The sequence below is a fragment of the Vombatus ursinus genome, unplaced genomic scaffold (assembly GCF_900497805.2).
Source record: "Vombatus ursinus unplaced genomic scaffold, bare-nosed wombat genome assembly UNPS02014779.1, whole genome shotgun sequence".
NCBI classification, from domain to species: domain Eukaryota; kingdom Metazoa; phylum Chordata; class Mammalia; order Diprotodontia; family Vombatidae; genus Vombatus; species Vombatus ursinus.
In genome coordinates, this window is record NW_020954557.1 from 58,296,631 (window position 1) to 58,316,721 (window position 20,091).

General features: G+C 36.9%; 1 protein-coding gene and 1 long non-coding RNA gene across 3 annotated transcripts in view; one reads left to right on the plus strand and one right to left on the minus strand.

Moving 5' to 3' along the window:
- RBMS1 (RNA binding motif single stranded interacting protein 1) overlaps positions 1-20,091 on the plus strand; it is a 255,087-nt gene extending 234,996 nt beyond the window's left edge. For both annotated transcript variants that reach the window (XM_027865728.1, XM_027865729.1), the window contains exons 8-14: positions 1,009-1,058; positions 1,372-1,465; positions 10,232-10,282; positions 12,092-12,202; positions 13,579-13,659; positions 14,910-14,994; positions 19,865-20,091. In XM_027865728.1, coding sequence (XP_027721529.1) covers positions 1,009-1,058; positions 1,372-1,465; positions 10,232-10,282; positions 12,092-12,202; positions 13,579-13,659; positions 14,910-14,987 — 465 coding nt within the window. In that variant the 3' untranslated portion in view covers positions 14,988-14,994; positions 19,865-20,091. The remainder of the gene's footprint in view (positions 1-1,008; positions 1,059-1,371; positions 1,466-10,231; positions 10,283-12,091; positions 12,203-13,578; positions 13,660-14,909; positions 14,995-19,864) is intronic.
- The window catches only part of LOC114045665, a 133,677-nt gene continuing 125,811 nt past the window's right edge, over positions 12,226-20,091 (minus strand). Inside the window, exons 2-3 of the long non-coding RNA XR_003569417.1 lie at positions 18,815-18,897; positions 12,226-12,738 (exon numbers count right to left, since the gene is read on the minus strand). This is a non-coding gene — a long non-coding RNA (uncharacterized LOC114045665). The remainder of the gene's footprint in view (positions 12,739-18,814; positions 18,898-20,091) is intronic.

Below are 20,091 nucleotides of genomic sequence, written 5' to 3' on the forward strand. Positions count from 1 at the left end.
CAGAAATTGGGCTGGACAATCCAATGATACATTTATGACTGAACGGTTTTTCCTTTCTCCCCTGCAGATTATTTTAGAAAATTATTTTCCTATATGATGAAATCTTTGATAGATCTTTAAGCTTACTAACTTTATGTGTTATGTACATACTAAACTGAAACAAGATCTAGCAGATGGGGCATTGAACTAGGAAAACTTGCATTCAAATCCCTTCTCAGATCCTTCCTAGCTTATGAAACCCTGAGCAAGTAATTTAATCACTCTGTACCTCACTTTCTTTATCTACAGAATGAGGAAAGTGAACTGGATAACCTCTAAGAAATTGCAAAGGGAGGACACAAAAGTGATAACATTGTAGATTTGGAGATAGAAAGGATCTTTGAAAAGACTGATATGAGAAAGAAGGGGAAATAGTCATTCAGAAACTCTCTGGTTTAATTCTGTTGTAATTACTTTTTTTCTTTCTCAGTATTTATTTGTTCTGAGAGGCAGCATGGCATCCTGGATAGAGAACTGAACTCAAAGTGAGAAAGATCTGGATCATAGAATCGTAGATCTAGAAATAGAAGAATTAAAGTCCTACCTCTGACTTCTAATCCTTGGGTGACCCTTGGCAAGTCAGAGAGTTGCATGGGGGTGCTATCAGTTAAAGAGCATCTGTAGATCTTCACAAATAGAAGGTGTTTCCTCATCAGGGAATTCTCTGTGCCAATTAAATCATAAGTCTGGCTCAAAAATAAAAAAAGGATCTCTTATTGGCTAGCCACTGTGCTGGCAAAGATATAAAGACAAAACCAAAAATTATCCCTGTCCTCAAAGAGCTTACATGCTAATGGAAGAAAACGTTAATGTTTATTCACTTTAAACATAAATAATTAAATATATTAAATAGCAATTTCTTATGCCCTAATCATATAGAACAATACATGTTTTTTGCATTTCAGGATTGTAAGAAATAGAATATGGTACATTATTCCATTGTCAATTACATGTTTATTCTCACTATAGGCTGGAATGACCCTTACCTATGATCCAACCACAGCTGCTTTACAGAATGGGTATGTATTTAAGATACTTTAAGGCAGAAGTTCTTAACATTTTTAGCTAATGAGCCCCTCTAATAGTCTGGTAAAACCTATGAATGCCTTCTCTGAATGTTTTCCAATGCACACGTGTGTGTGTGTGTGTGTGTGTGTGTACATATTTATATTGAAATGCAGTTGTCAATTTTTTAGAAACAAATTCTATACCTCAGCCTTAGAACTCCTGTTTTAACAGGAAATAGGAGGGGTGAAGGACTCTACAGAGTTTTGCCTAGTAAATGATAAAAATGTACAGCATTATTTAACAAAGGCTTTTCATTTGTTCCAGATTTTATCCTTCACCTTACAGTATTGCTACAAATCGAATGATCACTCAAACATCTATTACACCTTATATCGCTTCTCCTGTTTCTACATACCAGGTTTGTGCTTTCTGGCTTCATAAGCATCATCCCATTGACTTATGGAATCAAATTTGTTGCTACATTGGTTTTTATAAATCTTTAAAATTGGGGTCAGTTATAATGTAAATTATTTTTACACAGCACAAGTGTCTCTTGAAATGCATGTATGTCATAGTGGATAAAAGGACATGACCTTGGAGTCAGGAATAGCTTGCCTCTGACACATCCTGGCTCTGTGACCCTGTGCATTTTAACCTCTTGGTACCCCCATGAAACTCTTTAAGGTGGTCGATAGTTGCTGTTCTTCATCGTTGTACAGAGATTTTCCTCAACCAGGGAGCTCCCTATGCTGATAAATCACAGTTCTAGACCAAAAAGAAGGTATTTAATTAAGAATAAATTGCCACTATTTTGCAGAAGAGTGATGACCTGTGCATAAATTGTCATTAGGAGGCATAGGGAATGTGTGCTAGATGTCCTATCAATGATTGAAATTTCAAGTCTGGTAGGGATCTTAACTATCTACAGTACTAGACAGCCCTTACTTTCACAAATATGCATATTCTTCTTAGAGTGAATCAGTTCAAGAAAAACCTTCTTTCCTTGCTACAAGCAGTGTTGCTTTCTCCCCTTGTTTAAAGAGCTAGTGAAAGGGATAAGGGGTAGAATATGCATGTCTTTGTTAGTCAGTGTTAAATGAACAGTTGTGAAATGTAAAAGTGACCCAAGGGGCAGCTAGGTGGTGCAGTGGATAGAGTAACAGCCCTGAAGTTAGGAGGACCTGAGTTCAAATCCAGTCTTAGACCAAACACTTGACACTTGCTAACTGTGTGACCCTGGGCAAGTCACTTAACCCCAATTGCCTAAAAAAAAGTGACCCTAAAAAAGGCTGTATCTTAAAAAAAAATCCTATTTAGAAATTGACTAAAATATATGCCTATTAATTCATTTATACTGAAGGTCAAATAACATCCCCCATGGACACAGTGATTTTCAATCAATTTCTCTCACTTTTATGCAGAGCATCTGTTTTCCTTAGCCTTTTTTGTTGATGTTGTTGTTCTAATGGGGGTTCTACTGTTAAGTATCTTGGAAGTACAATATATGATTAACATCTATCTATCCTAGGTGAAACTGAAGGGTGGATTGTTCAGAATGGAATATCCTAGTGGTAGGTTTGAGGAGGGTTTTTGACCAGGTTAATGGGCTGTCAGGAAAGTGTAGCAGCAGACCGTTACTATCAGGAAGGTTTAAACAATAAAAATTGCCCTGGAAAGCAGGTGGTGAACATCTGTGGAGTAGGACATCTGGTACCCTGCCTCTGGGGCTCCTCCCTCCCTCAGATTGGAGAGATCCTTCCTTTAAGGAGGAAGCCCAAGGCAGCTGTCTCATAATTTCCCACCTGGCTGCACTCCTGGACTTCATCATCATCATCATCATCTTCAGAAACTCATCTTCCAGCAAGGTCACATCAACTTTGGAAGTCATACTTCCTCAGTATCCCCTGCCCTTAGGGCCCCATCTTCCCAATGATTGAAGAAGGTGAAGGCAGAACATCAGAGAACCACCCCAAATCCTTTATTGGAGGGGGCCCAGACCAGTTAACTCATCATTTCCTATTTTTCTGCAGGGCTTCATTATACCCTGTGTGGGGAACCCTTCCACCTACCTCTTTGAACTTCTTTTTTCTGTGTTGTCCTCTCCTATTAGAGTGTGAACTCCTCAAGGGGAGGGACTGCCTTTTGTCCTTCTTTGTATTGCTAGTGCTTTTTACAGTGCCTGGCACATAGCAAGTGCTTAGTAAATATTTATTCACTACCTATAGCAAGGATCTACTCCCCAGAGAATTGGCTTGTTGGGTCAGGACACTGTGCCTTGAGGTGACTGGTGAGAAAAAGGTAGGGTTCTTGTCCCAGAGGAACAGGGATATGGGATAGAATACTAAGAGAGGTACAGTATATCACAAGACAAAAACACAAGATGAGGGTAAAAGGTAGAGGCTTAGTGCTCAGGGCAGAAGACAAGTGCTTCAATGATGATATGAAATCAAAGGAGGATCAGCAGCAAAGGTGATTTGCTTCTGACCTATAGATCCAGAAGACCTTATATTTCCCCTTTCTAAGGGCTAGCTTGGTTCCAAGTTGAAGACTGTGTTAGCTCTGCATGTATGAATCAAATAATGCCAGCTGAAGGAATGTAAGGGGGGAAATGCCAGACCAGTCATTATATTCCCTAACGTCTTAACTTTCTATTGTGCTCTTTGGAACTCCTTTTCTGTTATAAATAAATTTTCATACATCCTCAGGCCTTTCTTCAGGTTTTATGTCTCTAAGAAGTTGTATTTTGGGGGGCAGCTAGGTGGCGCAGTGGATAGAGCACCAGCCCTGGAGTCAGGGGGACCTGAGTTCAAATCCGGCCTCAGACACATAACACTCACTAGCTGTGTGACTCTGGGCAAGTCACTAAACCCCAATTACCTTGCCAAAAAAAAGAAGTATTTTTCAAGAGATAGAATATTGCTGGCAAACCCATCCAATGGTAGCTTTTTAATCTATTCTCCCTATCAGGATATAGGGATTGGCTTATTCCTAGCTCCCTATAGTCTCACTGCCACTTCCTGACATCATTCGGTTTCTCTCTTGAAACTCTTGCCATCACATTCTGCCCTCTTTTTAGCATAGCCATCTATCTATTAAGAAATGCTCCAACTTTACTTAGTTTAGTATTTTTTAGTGCTTGATTGATATTCTTTCTTCCTCTCTACCACAAGATTCACCATCATCCTTGGTGATTTTAATAGAAGTGCTAATGACCCTTCCAATATCCTGATCTCACAATTCTTTGATGTCCTCAATTCCAATTACCTTCTTTACTCAGTTTTAACCATCCACCAGTATGGCCACACATTAGACCACAACTGTCAATTCAAAATGTTAAGCTGTGAAATTCCCTTCTCTGACCACAATCCCTTGCCCTTCTGCTTTTCTCATCTTTTTGCTGAACCTACTCTTTATCCTCATTGTAATCTTAAATCCCTCTACCCTTCCGTTTCCTTCCAGTTTGTCATTCTGTTATGGCTTCTCCTACCTCTCTACTTAGCCTAGAGCTCTTATTAAAGTCACAAAGTCATGTGATTTCGTCTATTATAAATGTATGCTGCTTAACCCCTCCTGGGCTTCATTGAACTCAGTAATCTTTTATTCATGTCTCATCACATCTCTTGCCCACAATATCTTTTTCAAAACTCTCCTTTCTCTTTAAAGCTCTGATCCTAATTCCCAAATAGACATGCTTGAAAGATCACCTATTTTACTAAAAAGTTCAAAGCCATCTAACTTAAGATCCCTCAAATCCCCTTTTCCTGACTTCAAAAGTTCTTCATCTCAGCAAAGAATTGGAAACTGAAGGGGTTCCCATCATTTAGGAAATAGCTGAACAAGCTATGATATATGAATGTAGTGTAATATTATACGCTGTAAGAAACGATGAAGGTAACAGTTATAGAGAAGCCTGGGAAGATTTATATGAACTGATGCAAAGGGAAGGGAGCAGAACCAAATGAGCAGTTTATACATTAACAATATTGTAAAGACAAACAAATCTGGAGACTTAGAATCTCTGATCAACAACATAAGCAACAACAATTCCAGAGGACTCACGATGAAATATGTTACCACCTCCAGATAGATTGAAGCATATATACATATGTGTAATGTGTATGTGCTGGAATTATTTTGCATTACTATGCATATATGTAATGGGTTGTGTTTTTCTTGCTTTCTCAATGGATGGGGGAGGTGAAAGTANATATGTGTAATGTGTATGTGCTGGAATTATTTTGCATTACTATGCATATATGTAATGGGTTTTGTTTTTCTTGCTTTCTCAATGGATGGGGGAGGTGAAAGTGAGAGAATTTGGAAGTGAACATAAAATAAAATTGAATTTTTTTTAAAAATTCTGCATTTTTATCCATTTCTTTTTACTTCCTGGCTGACAGGAAGACATGCTCTTCTTTGCCCATTCGCCTGAGTTATTTTTTTTTAATTTATTCTATCACTTGCCACCTTCACCAGGACCTTGTTAAAATAATTATCCTTTTTCTTTTTTGAATCTTCAATCTCTTCCTCCCCCCTGTATCCTTCCCCACTGCCTACAAATATGCCAAGTTTCCCATACTCAAAACAAAAACCACCACAATCACCCATTGACATTGTTATCCACCTATCTCTACTAACCACCATCCTATCTCTCCTCTTTCACTGACAAACTTCCTGGATGAGAAGTCTATACTCTGTATCTTCATTCTCTCACCACTCAGCTACTCCCCAACCCTTTACAATGTGGCTTCTGTCCATCACTCTCCAGGAAGTGATTTCCTCCAATCACCACTGACTGCAGTCTCACAGTCCATTGCTCTTTTCTTAGACTTTATCCTCCTTAATTTCTGGGCAATATTTCACATTATCAAATATCCCAGGCAATTAGGGGACATGGTCATTATAGTGCTAGACTTGCAGTCAGAAAGACCAGAGTTAGAATTCTCAGACACTAATTGTATGACCCTAGGCAAGTCGTTTAAACTTGTCTCAGCCTCAGCTCCCCATCTTCAATGGAGAGAGTATGGACAGGGTAATCGTGAGATCAAATGAGATAATAAAAGTAAAGTGCTCTGTGTACCTTAAAGAACTGTATAAATGGTAGCTTTTATCTCCTCCTTTTTTTCCTTATAATCTTCTCTTGGCTCCCATGACACTACACTCGGCTGATTCTCCTTTTACCTCTCTAATCTCCACTTCTCTAAGTTAATTCTTCTTGGTTCCTGTGTCATCTGAGTGTTGTGGATCCCCAGAATTCTAAGTCCTGTGTCTCCTCTCATTACACCCTGTTCCTTAACAATTTCATCTATTATCTTGATTTTAATTTTCAACCTCCACGTAGTTGACTTGCAAATTCAGTGTCCTTTCTCTCTCTCTGTGTCTATGTCTGTCTCTCTCTGTCTGTCTGTGTCTGTCTGTCTGTCTGCCTCTCTCTCTCTTTCTCTGTCTTTCTCTCTTTCTTCCCTCCTCTCACTTTAGTCACTTTGCCTTGTATTTCCAATGACCTATTACATATCATAATTTTTATGTCTGGCTAGTACCTGAAATTAAGCATGTATAAAGCCAAACTCATATTTCCTCCAAAACTTTTTCTTATTTCTGACTCCCTTAGTCATATTTAATAGTACCATTATTCTTTCAGTTACCCATGCTCTTAACCTCTGACTCAACTTTGCCTTCTCCATAACTCTTTGTTCCACGTCTAGTCCCTTGTAAGTCCCATCAGTTCATGTGTAATAATTCTCATATATGTCCTTCCCTCATTTCCATCACCATCCTTGCTCAATCCATCCTATAACTGATGTCAGAGTAATCTCCTAAATATGTAGATCTGCTCACATCACTTCTCTTCTAAAAAATCTTCAGTAGTTTCCCAGTTCCAAACAAGTAAAGTCCAGGTTCCTTAGTTTTGCATTCCACTTATGTTGTTTCCAATCTAGCTTTGGAGCTTTATCTCACACCACTTCCCTTCATGTACTATGTACACTTAAGCAACCTGGAATACTCACCATACTCCAAACACGTCCCGTGCTTTCTTACATCTGTGTTTTTGCTTATACAGTTCCCTGTACCTGGAATGCTCTCCTTTTCTCCTGTTAGACTTCCTTTAACACTTAGCTCACACATTGCCTCTTCCAGGAAGCCATTCTTGATTCCTATATCAATCTCATTATTCCTCCAAACTTCTCACAGCACTCTGTTTGTCCTCCCAGAGCTTATAGTCTAATAATAGAAATAAAACCATTATGCAAAAATCATGATACAAAACAGAATATGATAAATGCATAAGAGAAAGAGACTGGGTCTTATTATTTATCTCCCCCATGCCTAGCGCATGGCTGTGTATTTAACAGTTTAATTTTTTTTTTGTTATAGAATGATGGGAGGGAGAAATCAATGAATTATTTCAAATACTTATACTAGTATTTCAGTTTCCTTCACACACAGAAGATATTCGATAAATGATTGTTGAATGGGATTCCACTATGAAGTCTATATTAACTACTCTCAACTTTTTTTTGTAAGACTTAATAAGAATTATAAACAAACACTGCACTTAGGTGTTTTTCTCATAATTATTTACACAGTTTAATCTCTAAAAGGACCTTTTTTTCTTTTATCTTTACTAAGAAGGTCTATTATTTTAAAGTATATCACTGCAAATGGAGATAAGAAAAATTCCATAAGTATGTTTCTCACATGTATTATAGAATTAATTCTCAAATAAATGAAAATATACAGGAGTGTAAATCATTCCAGTTGATAACATTTAGAACCATTAAAGTATCTCCCCACTACTTTGTTTTTGTTTTAAAAGTGCATTTTGGTCACCAGATAATTTAATAAGACAAAAGAATTAATAAAAAGGTGTCAATAGTAGAACTGATTAGAAACAAAACACTTTCCTATGACTGCTACCCTATGTATTATTTTATTCTGAGTATCTTATTCTTCCCTAAAACGCATTTTTCATTTGGCATCTAGAGAACTACATTTGAAAACGTGGTGGAAATAAAACTTTCTTATTATTTCATACATTGAACAGAAACTCTGGCTAATGTTTCCCATTTTATACCTGAAAAAATTAAGAAACAGAGAATTAAAAGACTAATGCTAATTTGTTGTTTGAATTTGAACAGAGATTTGATATTGAACAGCGATTTGATATTGTAGCCCCTGACTTGGCAGCCTTCTAATTCTCTCAATCCATTGAACCATAGTAAAAATGGAAGGATCTGGCCCAAATTAGCTCCTGTAGCTATTAGCCTCTGGATGAACTACAACAGTGAAGGTTCTGCAATTACAAGCAATTCATGTCAGATTAGACCTTTCCCCATCAAACTACCATGAACAGCAACTGGATTTGAGAAATTGGCATCAAGGAGACACCACCAATACCCTAATGGGGAAAAGGCTCCATTCCAGATAACTTAATGTTAATAAGCCAGAAGCACTTAACTTTAATCAGCCTTAGCTGGGGAACAAAGACAGAGCAAATGAATCTTAGGGCCTCATTACCAAGTTAATCTCAAAACACTTTGCCCACAGCCATTCACAGACCTTCTAATTTTAGGTAATGAGAGTGGAGTGGGCTGTAGAAGGGGTTTACTCTTAAGAAAGAAGCTTAGAAGCAACTTGAGCATGTATATAATCAAGGAAGCCTTTGGAATCAAGAGGGGATTGCTTGGTTTTTTCATGATGGATAGAAGCAATGTGGAACAGTAGATAAGGCACTGGACTTTGAGTCAAGACCTGGATTCAGATGTGACCTCGAATATTAGCTATGTGAACCTGAAAAATCACTGAGTCTGTCTGTGAATGAGTGCTTGGACTCTATGGCCTAAAAGAACTCATTTAGCTCTAATTCTATGAGCCACTTTTCTTGCTTGCTTTAGAGACTGAATCTAGAAACTTGTGGTACTTGCACAATCCAGAGCCTTGGCCATAAGGCTTCAGAGCTGTATTTCAGAGTTTAAATTCTTTCTTAAGCACAGATTCTTAGTTTCTGGAGTGATTAGAAATCATTGATAATTAGGAGTGATTTCAGAAGCATTCCTCACTTGATAAGGGAACTTGACATCAGCTGTTTTTATCAAAGCAAACATACTTGCATGACTAGTTTATGTTGAGGTGTAATGTGTCGGTTGTCAAAATCAAACATGATGGGAGGGGGCAATGTTTGTGCATTTACAGTGAGCAGTTCTTCAAAAATTAATTGTGTTAAGCATTCAAAATGAATATAACCAACAGAAGTCTCAAATAATAATATATGTCACCAGGTGATCTAGGAATGAGTATCTTGCACGTAGGTACTCAACAGATATTTTTTCTAATGAATAAAAGTGAATGAATGCAGATAAACAGCAAGAACTTGAAGAGATTTGTGATTTTTTCCCTCTGGTTTAATTAAAGCTGGTTCAATAAATGTTATGTATTTTGGGGAAGAAATGTTTTTGGATTACACACATCAGAATCTCAAAATCCTCTGAGATAATGTTGAATACATATCTTGGCTGGGGTGGGAAACCAAGGGTGAAATCACTTATATTAATATAATTTTAGGGCCTAGTTTTTCCCATCATGTGCCATGCTTTAAATTGTATACACCGTCCTGGAAACTTCAGCCTACTTGCTTAAGTGAGTTCAGAGTCAATACTGTTGCTGTGAGCTCAGGAAGGATAAAGTAAATAAAACCAGTACAAGAAATAAAATTTTCTTTATAGTGTATTTAGAGCATTGAAATACTTTAATGGTATCTAAATGTAGACATTAAAAAAAAAAACACTTTCTCTTCTGTGTTGTTTCTTCTTTCTTGTGATTCCTCCTATTGGTTCTAATTCTTCTTTACAACATGACTAATATGAAAATATGTTTAATAGGAATATATATATGTAGAGCCTATATCAGATTGTATGCCAGCTTGGGGAGGGAGGCAGAGAAAGAGAGGGAGAAAATTTAAAACTCAAAAGCTTATGGAAGTGATTGTTGAAAACTAAAAATTAATTAATTAAAAAAACATTTCAAGGGATCCAGAATGGATCTGCAAATAACTAATAGTATTATTTCAGTATTTTTTGTTGGAATATGTTTTTATTTTTTAAACAGTACTAGATGAATCAGGTGTCAGTGAAAATCAGTAAATATGTTTTGTTTTGTTTTTCAAAATGCCTTTTTTCTTTTATAGGTGCAGAGTCCGTCGTGGATGCAGCCTCAACCATACATCTTGCAGCACCCTGTAAGTTTCTCTTTTTATTTCTGTAACATGTTCTTGGGCAAACTATTGCACGTGGACAATATTGGAATCTGGAAAATGTGTTTACATACAATGAAAATTAATAATAATGTTCTGTAATACACACTGTCATGTCTTAATTTGATTTTTTAAAAGAGATAAGAGTCAAATTAAATTTCCCATTTATAAAAATATAAGAGGTTTCACATTTGAGGAAATCGTACTTTATTCTGCTCTTTTTTCCTCAACTGAATTTATTTGAATAGCAAAATTTATCGTGATACATATAAGCTTTATACTTATATATGTTACATACTTATGTATGCTTAGTGTTACATCAGATGTAACAGCTCTTATTATAATGAATACTTAAAGCAAATTGTAAATATTCAGAATAAATCTAGGAAATGTCAGCCATGCCACTTACCTTTCCTATGGTAAGTTGCAAACAGTGGCAACATTTTTTTAGTAAATGAAAAGCCATAATTGAGGGTGGGGGGTGGTATATGGTGGATATAGTTTAAAAATCCTTTATTAGATATCTGCTGAGTATAGAGCACTGAAAGGGCAGCCAGCAGCTAGAGAGTAATTGAAACGTTTAAGAGCAGAAATGTGACCTAAGAGACATATACAGTTTTACAAAGATAATGCCCAGAGAAGGATGCCCTGAGAGGTGCCGGGAACCCTTACCATCTACAGAAAGTTTTTAAAAGGGCCCACTTTTGAGTTTGGGATTTCCTGGTTCAGCAGCTTTTATCAATCATCCAGCTAAATGAGAAACCAGAACAGGAAATTCCTTCAGCATAGCCTGTGCTTCAGAATTATTTCCATTTAAACTGGTCACATGCCTTTTGTTCCTCTACCTTTTATTTTTCCTTTTTTTTTTTTTTTTAGGAAAAAAACCAGTAGGGAAAATTGTCCTTCAAGTATTCTTTAAGGTTAACATTACTCTCTAGCCCATAGCTATAGCTAGTATTTTTCAACTCTTCAGCCATTTTAGAGAAAAGGGGAATATGTATGTATCTCATGGATTCAGGTTGAGTCTTAGGGAGATTAGAAAGAAAGTTTCTGAGGAAACACACCCATTTTCCCATCTTATTTATTCTTGAAGATCTCCTAAAGGTAGCTAAAGTACCAGAAAATATTCTACCATCAAATATGTGTTTAAATGTATATAGCTAACACAATATGATGGCAAATCCAAAACACTGAAAAGGGGGAGAGGTTGATCTGTCATTTTCTGATTGAGTACCAAGCAAAGTCTTGTACAGCCTGTGAACGTGATTTGTTCTATACTGTTTTATCTGTACACATAAGCAAGCTCTGTTTTTTAGTTGAGTGCAAAATGTAGAGGAAAGATTGTTCATTTATAAGCACACTGAACTCCAGGTTCCTTTACCTCCAAGAAGAGGAGAATATCTAGAGTTTTTTTTCCCTTTCTGATTTTGGAGTATCTAGTATATAAAGACTAGTGTTCTTTGATTGAGTGTAAAAGAGAGGGAGTAAGGGGTGATGCCTCCTGACCTTGAGAAGAGGGACCTTCTGCCAGTGTGTGTGTGCTAGGTGATCGCTACTGAAAAAGCTTCATCCGATGCTTTCAGAAAAAAAAACTGATGAAGCCGGCACTTGAATTCATGAAACAAGAACAAAATTTTTCAGGCTGCCCCAGACACCTGCATTGTTGTTTTGTCTACTACTCCAACAAATTAAGGGGGCTTCTTTGTCTAATACTAAAGGTGTCTACAAATTCTCACCTGTCATTCAGATTTTTTTTGTTGTTGTTGTTGTGCTTCTGTCTTTCTCCTCATCTAGGGTGCTGTGTTAACTCCCTCCATGGACCATACTATGTCACTACAGCCTACATCAATGATCAGCCCTCTGGCCCAACAGATGAGTCATCTTTCACTAGGCAATACTGGAACAGTAGGTGGAAACTTAATATAATGCTGTGTATAGGCTAATGAGGGCTGGGCCCACAAAGAGAATAACTCCCTGCAGTCTGTATTCCCCTGCCCACACCCCCATTAGATTGTAAGCTCCTTGAGAGCAGGGATCCTGTCCTAGCCCATCTTTGTATTTCCCACAGCACTTTGCACATAATAGGCACTCAATAAATATTTGTTGACTGAATGAATTGAAGTCAATCCTGGATATTTTTCCTTGACCAAAATATAGAGCCTGTGAATGAATACTTTCACCTTTGCAACCCTGTTGAGTAGGGAAGTAAAGGGGATACACATTTGCTCCTTATCCAATCTGATTATCAAAAAATAATGATGAGGCCCAGAAAAGAAGGCTGGAAACTCCCTCTCACCCACTTAGTTTCTTCTTTTTGAGGAATAGGAGAATCTGAGGGAATAGGATTTTCGGTGGCATCTCATTTCCCCATTCTCTGCGGGGCCTGGTCGGTTTTCTTAATCAACAAAGATCCAGGACTTGGACAGGCACCAAACAGCTTCCTAAGAGGCAGAAGAAAGAAGGGAGAAGGCATAGTTTCATGGACATTCGCCTTGATGGCTTGACATTAGGCCAGAGTACAAGGGGAAGGTTAGATTGGAGGATACATTCCCTGAAAAAAGGTACTTAACTAGAAATAAGATGAAGACAGTTTTCAAAGAATAGTGGCTAAAGCCACCACAGACCGGGATGGGATGTAAAGTTAAAGGGAAGGGGCCCTGGATTTTTCCATTTCCAACTTCAGAGCCAATAAACAGCTTCTTCTGAAGCATGGGCCACACACACTCCCCTCTGTCGCTCCTAACAGGGACTGATGTTGATAAAAAAGCACTCTCACTTTTGAGGAAACACAGCTTGAGAAGCCCAAAGGTCAGAAACAGAGCTCAGATCCCTGTTCTTCAGAAACCTGTGAGGGAACCAATAAACCACTTATTTCCCATGTCCCTAAACAATTGAGGCACCAGTGTTTGCCATAGAACTATCTTATGGGCCTCTAAGAGGAAATTAGGGAGGTCCTTGGTTGGGGGAGGAATCTCTATCATTACATACTAGTGATACTGAATTGCTGAGGAAGTGAAACCTATAATGGGTTTCACAAAGGTGGTTTCTGTGTAGAAATTACTACCAAGGACAGAATTTTAGATTTTGTTTAAAAAGTTTAAAACTAGGAAACATACACTTCACCTTTCTACATTACCTTTTACTCTTTGGAAGAGCAAGACTTTGGGAACACTTCTCCCAAACAGGGTACCGAATGCTTTATTTCAAATCTCAGATTGTCCCAGGTGCTCCAAATTTCACACTAGATTTCATACCCAAACTTTACTCTTTCTTCCTTTCAGTACATGCCTGCCACAACAGCTATGCAAGGAGCCTATATACCCCAGTATACACATGTTCAGACAGCAGCTGTTCCCGTTGAGGTGGGTAATCCCATTAAATGGCCATTGTTGTAATGGGTAGTTTTGGAAGTGGGTAAATTAGTAATGATCAAAAGAAGATTGATCTCAAGTTGAAGACTCTGAAAGAGAATTTGATTTAGGAGAAATGTGCAGCTAGAGTAGAATTTTCATCTAAGAAATATAATACCCTGACTCATTGATTATTGATGGAATGTCATCCAGGCAGAACATCTATCTAAATTTCCCAGAAGTGATTTCAGGGATTGTAGCACTTTGCACATCTATTTAAGCCTATGTCTTTTCTTCTATAAAGCTATACCCCAGGCACACTGTCATATCTGGAGTTTAGAATTTCACCATTAAATATTTCCATGCTGCAGACAATCATCATCATTAATTGACTTAGACTAAAATGACTCAAAGGAAAATTTTAAGATATGTAACAGAATAGAGAAAACTGGACTCTTAAAAAATTACAAAGTGAATAAAGAACAAACCACATCTAAAGAGAGGGAGTACTTCTGTGGCTAAATAACAACTGCTAATTCTTGGTGTAGGAGAAAAATAAGAGCATACTTCACCAAGATGGAAACCCAAAAATCTTGGGCAATTTGAATAATTAAAAAAGATATCATCTAATCCAGACTTGCAAATTAAACTTAAAGCCCCAAGTCTGCCTTGATTCTCTTTCATATCCTTTTTGTCTTAAGTATCATAATAATATTAATAATACAGATTTCCATAACAATTTAACAACATATGTGGCACAAAGGAAAGCAGGTATTAGTAACATTAGAACCCCTCTGCCACATTAATCTTATCAATTGCCACAAAATTCACCCTGCCAAATATGGTTAGATGACAGAAGCACTTACCCCCAAAGATGGCTGATGCTATGATGCATCACACTTCCTTTATTCTGATTGGCTTAAACATGTGGCTAGTTCAAATACAACGAATAGAAAAGATACTGTCTCTAACACTTAAGGATTTTTTCCCTCAAGGTGCCAAGAGTATTAAAGGGTAGATGGAATATAAAGGCTAAAATTTTAAATCTGTTAGTATCTTAGTAGAGGACTGCCTGCTGCCTATGGGAGCAGAAAATGAATTCTTTCAGGGCAAATAAGAATATAAGGGGCACATGAAAGTTACATCACTCATGAAATAGTTCTTGCATTGGGTTAGTGCTTTTGACATTTGGACTCAAACAGTCAGTTTGATAATAGGATTTCATCTAATACATGTCTCATATCCAGTCTGCTTTGTTATAGGAGGCAAGTGGTCAGCAACAGGTTGCCGTAGAGACGTCCAGTGATCATTCTCCATATACCTATCAACAAAATAAGTAACTGTGAGGTATGTGGAAAAGTCTGCTATCACTCTAGGACCAAAATTTTTTTTGTAAATGCCTTATAGCATCTTTCTCATAATAGAATTGGCCATAACTTACATTTTTAAATGTTACCAAAAATTCAGAGGTTTTGGCATCACTGATTTTTACAGATAAACAGATTGATGTGTCTCTGTAATAAGAAAAAGCTCATTTGTTACATGTGTGATGTGTCCATTGAAAGAATTTGATAGACATGTACTAGATGTCTATATATTTTCCTTATGTCATAAGGAAAGATATGTTTTCCATTTTCACATCAAACTCATTTTAGTGTTGATATTTCCATGCTCATATTACATATTTGGAGGTTATCTGTCTTTGTATATATCCATATTAAATCAAAGGCTAAGTAGGAGATCCTCAGTCTGCAAAGCAGATTCCGACACACTTAAAATTAGGCTCAAATGACTTCCATACTACTTCATGGAATTTCTGATTTTTATCAGGGTTTGTCTCTTCTTCCACTGATGAAGATTACACACCCTCTTTTCCTTCTCATACTCTATACTTCTAGCCCTATCCTTCCATAGATACTCCTTGAGGAATCTACCTCAATGTTGGAAGCCTTTCTCTGATTCTTTTACTATTTCATGCAAGCCAGTGGAGTACTCAGGTTGTCCATCTGTTTTCTCATTCATTTCACATGACCTCATTGCCTCCTTTTATGCTCATACGTCTCCTTAATGATGTTCTTTGCCGTTTCTCATGTGCAAGTCATCATGGGTAATGCTGTAGTCTCCTTGCACCTGTCATGCATCTCTTCATTGCCTTGTGGTTTGCTTGCAACTTGATTGATTTGATACAGTGATTCACACATACAGCTAATCTGGTATTATATCAGTATTAAATAGATGGGATTCAGTGGCATTATTTAAAGCACTGTGTTTTCCCAGATGTTATCATGCCCAATCAGTTCTGAGGTCAACTCATTGTCCATCATCAGGACCTAACATATACAGAACTATACACCTAGCTAGCTGTCTAGCGTCACAGCATAATCTGGGCAAACTGGTTTTATATCCACTTGGTTTTTCCAGTTTGGATAGGTAGACTAATCTCTTTTCCATTACTGTGGATTTCACTGAGAAGACTTTTTATTATTAAGGAATTTAATGTGTTTTGTACAGTGCAATTCAGAACCTTTGGAGAGAACCTTGCCATCAAAAGGAAATCTTTACTTTGAACTCTATTCAAGACATCTTCTGACACTCGTGAATACCTCAGGGTATTATATAAGTTTTAAGATCTTATATAGTTTTAGCTTGTACATGGGATAAACCTTGTTTGAGACAAGCCTTCGAAGCTGATTGTTTAAAAATCACTACAGAGTAGACAATAGTATCTTATATTCTCTTTATCTCTCCAGTAGTTATGTAACTATAAAGATGTGTTCCTCTGTAAAAAATTATCTAGAAAAGCCTACCTGTTGTTCTATTCCAATTCTTTCATCAATGATATCATTGATGTTTACTCTTACTATGATTTTCCAGAAATAAGAAAATAAGAAGGTATTGTCGATGTTTTTCTAGGTTACGTGTGTGTGTGTGTTTGTGTCTGTGTGCACAAAAATATCATCTCTGGTCTTTTCTATTCTTTTGTAATCTTCCTCGCTTTGAAATATCTTGAAAACACAATCTCTCTTTTTAAATTGTTTCCTTCATCACAGATTTCTTCCATATATATTTGGTCAAGTCCAATCACTTTTGCTAATCTCATTTCTTTAGTGCCATTGCAATTTTCTCATTATTATGTATCAAGAAGTAAATCCAAATGTGTGTAGTTCTACTCTCATTATCAATTAAAATAGATCGCTATGAAAAGGCAACAGGTGTATTCCATTTGGAGTCTGTCATCCTACATGTTCTCAGAATGATTTAGGCAGCTAGGTGACACAGTGGATAGATAGAGTGCTAGACTTAGAGTTTGTTTCTGCCTCAGACATTACTAGCTATGTGACACTGGACAAGTTGCTTAACCTCTATTTGCCTCAGTTTACTAATCTCTAAAATGGGGATGATAATAATAGCATCTTCCCCGAAGAATTGTTATGAGGATCAAATGAGATATTTGTAAAGTGCTTTGCAACCCTCAAATCATTAAATAAATGCTAGTTATCATCATCATCATCATCATCACACTTAGCTAAATTTCTTACTAAGGTCTCTGTTGGCTCTTTTTGTTCTCAACCATTTTTGTTTTTAGAGATAATACCACCAATAGTCTTCCATCATCATCTTCCTTCATCATCTTTGCTCACAAATTTGTCCTCTAAACCATGTTGTCCTATCTCCCTTATCAACCAGAAGATTGAGTGTTTGCTGATGGAGGGTAGATTAAGATGCTCAGTAGTCTGTTTAGGAGTGCTTAAACTGCACTAAGAAATGATGATGACACAATCAATGTCTTTATTTTATCTTACCTAACCAAAATCTACCTTCTCTCTCTTCCATCTCTTACCTGAATCAAAAAAGAAAGAGTAAGTGACAAATATAGTCAAGCAAAACATATTCCTGCATAGGCAATTCTCTCTCTCTCTCTCTCTCTCTCTCTCTCTCTCACTAAAGATAGATATAGATATATACATATGTATAAATCTGCTCTCTGAATCAATCCCCTTTCTGATAGTATTATCTATTGGGATACCTTTTCTTCTATTTTGGTATTGGTTTTTACTTTCTCTCTAATCTACCAAGTTCTAAAGAGCTAAAAAGGCTTTACCACTTTTGATTGTTCACTGACTATTGAGACAAAATCAGTTTTAGATTTTCTTATTGTGATCAGTGTTCACCACATTAAATTCTTCCCAACTTTCTTCTTGAAGGAAGCATTACATTATGAACCAGCATGAGGCTAGTGAGTTTTGTTTCCTGTTCCAGTGCCATATATTCCAACGTGATCTTTGTTGTTACCCAAGGTGCTCAGATACTCCATTTACCTGATACCGTAGTATATATCATCTTAGTTCAGAGCAGTTTGTCAAGTTCTTTAAAGAATCTTGCTCTCTCTTCAATCTCTACAACTGATGCTGGCACATGAGCAGCAATATTTTTATGATCATTGGTCTGATTAAATCCATAAAAAGCATTACAAGATGAGATAACTAAGCATGCCTTGAAATATTTCATGCCACCTTTGAACCTACAATTAACCCAATTCTTTTAGAACCTTTAGAGAACCTTCAATTTAGCTACAATTTCTTTGTCTTCTACCTTTATTGATGATGTCATTATGGTTGTGTTTAGTTCCTCTGCTTGTTGGTCATTAGGAAAAGATCATAAATTAAGAGCACCATTAGTGAAATAAAACTACATGATATAGTAGAGAAATGACCTCCAAGTCAATAAGATCTGGTTCAATTCCTGCCACTTATTATATGAACCTGGGCAGATTACTTAACCTCTCAATGCTCTAGGTAGTAACACCCTAAGAATATAAATTGAAAAGAAGGTGGCAACCTATAGTACTGGAAGGAGTTTCCTCACCATTGATTAGTTCCCTATGCTAGTGAAATCACAGGTATATTCCCTATCCCTATAGATGAGGGAAATTGTTTTTTAATGATAAAATAACTATTCTTCTTCCCATTTTTCCTCCAATCTGCACTAATCACTATGGGTACAAAGGACTGAAGGTCATTTTTTATATTTGTCCATTTGATGAGTTGCCATCACCAAAAAAATACTCATTTTCTGGTGGGAAACCATTTGGTGATGGACCATAGCCTGATCTCTGAGAGCAGACATATAATCAGTCTTAATAAATAAGCATTTATTAAGCACTTACCTGTTGGCCTTGAACTCAAAGCCTTTTCAGTTTGATGGAACCTGCTAGGTTCTGCACTCTGGTCTTCAAAATCCCAGGGTCACCTGCTTAACACAATGAAACATCAGATTACAGAGATACCTTTATTCCAAATAAAGTGTTTCAGCCATTTCTACTGAAGAGCAGAAGTGAGGGAGTATGGTTGAATAAAGGTTTAATTTGAGCCCATGTGGAATCTTTGTGCATCAGACTATTTAGGTTACCATACATCTAAACCCCTATTTTATGTTATTTCTGGGGGTAAAATATCACATTCATTACTACTCTGTCAATATTTTCTATTTCGTGTAACATGTACAACTCACATTTCACATATAACACAAGAAATCACTCAACACACTGTATGGGTTTGTGGAGTTGACTGACAGAGAACGTCACACATATTCTGTGCTACCATAGTGATCAGTACATCAAATCTACACCGATTTTTAAATGTTACATTGCAAACTTAACCACATTCTGACAAGAAATCACTATAAACAGCCTTGGGTAAGATCTTGAAGGTTGTGTATCCCAAACTGAATGTAGCCAGGTAGCTTCTGATTATAGGATCATAGAGCTATATCTAAAATTGACAAAGTGCATTTGAGAGCAAATAATTCTACCTGGCATTTTATTTTTCAACATAATAGGTTATAATAAAATACAAGCTGTGTGGAGCACCTGACACCTCAGTTTTTGATTTGCACTGGCTTTTGTGTTTTTGTTATGTTACATTTTATCTCTAAAGCCCTCCATGAGTGCTTCATGTTTGGTGAGAGGGGGGAAAATGTTCTTAACAAGCCCAGGATTTTAAATGAAAAATCAGAGGCAACATGTTATCCAATGATGGTATCTTTAACTCTGGAATTGGTTTTCCTCTGTCCAGTTGAGCTCCCATGCCTGAAATGCATGACTTTTCCCAAAACTGTGGTTTTTTTTTAATGAGAAACAGGTTAAACACTTCGTTTTATACTTTATCAAGTCTACAAAGCAATTCTCCTTTTTCTTTCTTTGACTTTTCTCTTCCAGATGTATAGAGGAGTGTCCTTACCTGAAGAAGGGTGTGAAGGCTGAAACAATCATGGATTTTTCTGATCAATTGTGCTTTAGAAATTATTGACAGTTTTGCACAGGTTCTTGAAAACGTTATTTATAATGAAATCAACTAAAACTATTTTTGCTATAAGTTCTATAAGGTGCATAAAAATCCTTAAATTCATCTAGTAGCTGTTCCCCTGAACAGGTTTATTTTAGTA